This window comes from Salvia hispanica, chromosome 2 (genome assembly GCF_023119035.1).
Source record: "Salvia hispanica cultivar TCC Black 2014 chromosome 2, UniMelb_Shisp_WGS_1.0, whole genome shotgun sequence".
Taxonomy (NCBI): domain Eukaryota; kingdom Viridiplantae; phylum Streptophyta; class Magnoliopsida; order Lamiales; family Lamiaceae; genus Salvia; species Salvia hispanica.
The window spans coordinates 12,384,695-12,386,167 of NC_062966.1; the positions used below are offsets into that span (position 1 = coordinate 12,384,695).

The following is a 1,473-nucleotide window of genomic DNA, read 5'->3' on the forward strand; positions in this document are numbered from 1 at the left end:
GAAAAAATAAATTATTGCTTAAATATAGTTATCTTGCTACATAAATTGTAGTACATATTTTAGTTAAAAAATTGTTTGAATACATTTGTCTTTATTTTTAATTTTCCATTTATCTCACGTTCTTTAATCCTGCCATACTAGTTTCGTTCTTAATCCAACCACAATGTCAATATACATGTATGGCAACAAGCATTAATAAGGCCCATGTTTACAGTCAACGAAATGAAGTACGATAACATAATTTTTTCTCGTTTTGGCGTGTGAAAAGCTTCTGGGCAACTTACATTGTTTGTTTAGTTTATAGAATAGAATTACGTATCGCATATACTATAATGACTTGTTCTGATTTTGATGTGTTTGACCTTTCTTTCCTTCTTATTAAGACAACTAGCCCCTTGATCTGGCACGATATATACGTGCATATATCATTAAAGTATATACGCATTATTAAATTCCAACGTCTATAAAAAAAAGTTGAATAGGACTCGTTCACCCCACAATCAGAAACGAACGTTAGATAACGTAACCAGACCAATATAATTTCAATCGATATTTTATTTAAATTAAAAATGTTAAAAAACATTATTACATAGGTACATTGTACTAAAAATAAATTTAGCTTTGATTTCACATATTAGTAACGAAAATGAATTGAAGGAACAGCAATCTGCAAACATTCTAGAACACTGCCTGCAGCCTTTCCACGGTTTCCTTATCCAAGGCGAACGACTTGGCCAGATAATCGCTGTCGATGTCGGGATTCGAACCGAAGAGGGCGTTAGGGATGACACTGTTGCCCGGATTCTGGCTATTGAATGTCGCAATCGAGACGGTTTTTCCAGCCCCGACGTTTCTCTGATAATGGACGAGGCCGACTGGGACGACGAACACATCGCCCTTCTCTAGAACTTTACTATAGAATTTGAAACCGGGAGCGGATGTCACGAACCCGACTTCCATGGAACCTTCTAGAACTGTATGAATCTCGCTCCCTCTTGGGTGGTAGTGAGGCGGGAAAAACCCGCCCTCCACATAATCAAGGCGGGCTATGGCTAGCCCGAGGGTGTTGAGCCCGGGAATCTGGCTCACGCCAACGGGCGTCACGGCCGCGCCAGCAGGGTTAGACGTGTTGCCGGGCTGGGCCAGCCCGCGGAAGAAAAAGTCGTCGGCTTTCACCGTTGCAGGATCCAAACACGGCAATCCATTGATTCTTACTACAAATCAATCAATAAATCAAAGTTAGGCTCTCTTAACTTTTTTTTTTTTTTTTTTTTTTCTCCTAAAAAAAATTAAAGAAGGGAGGGAATTGTTACCTGTGCTTATGAGATCTGCAACACAGAAATCTTGTAGAGGTCTTGGATCATAGGCGAGGACAATGCTTGAGAAGGAAGCGAGAGCGAAAACGGTCGATAAGATCAAAGTTTTACTATCCATTTTTTATCAAATTGAAATGTACTAGTGTTATGTCTTAGT

The 1,473-nt window shown here is 39.2% G+C and overlaps 1 protein-coding gene across 1 annotated transcript; it reads right to left on the reverse strand.

Moving 5' to 3' along the window:
- Positions 1-537: 537 nt before the first annotated feature.
- Positions 538-1,473, reverse strand: LOC125204327 (putative germin-like protein 2-1). The gene is made up of 2 exons (XM_048102948.1): positions 1,314-1,473; positions 538-1,214 (listed from the first exon to the last, which is right to left on the reverse strand). Exons 1-2 carry the CDS (start codon positions 1,432-1,434, stop codon positions 679-681), a joined length of 657 nt encoding a protein of 218 aa, XP_047958905.1. The 5' UTR covers positions 1,435-1,473; the 3' UTR covers positions 538-678.

What these genes read in the sequence shown, in the direction of transcription:
- LOC125204327 (XM_048102948.1), bottom strand. Translation starts at nt 1,434, where the DNA reads ATGGATAGTAAAACTTTGATCTTATCGACCGTTTTCGCTCTCGCTTCC. An exon ending in TGCAGATCTCATAAGCACAG is followed by an intron (nt 1,215 to 1,313) that starts GTAACAATTCCC and finishes ATTGATTTGTAG; the next exon opens with TAAGAATCAATGGATTGCCG.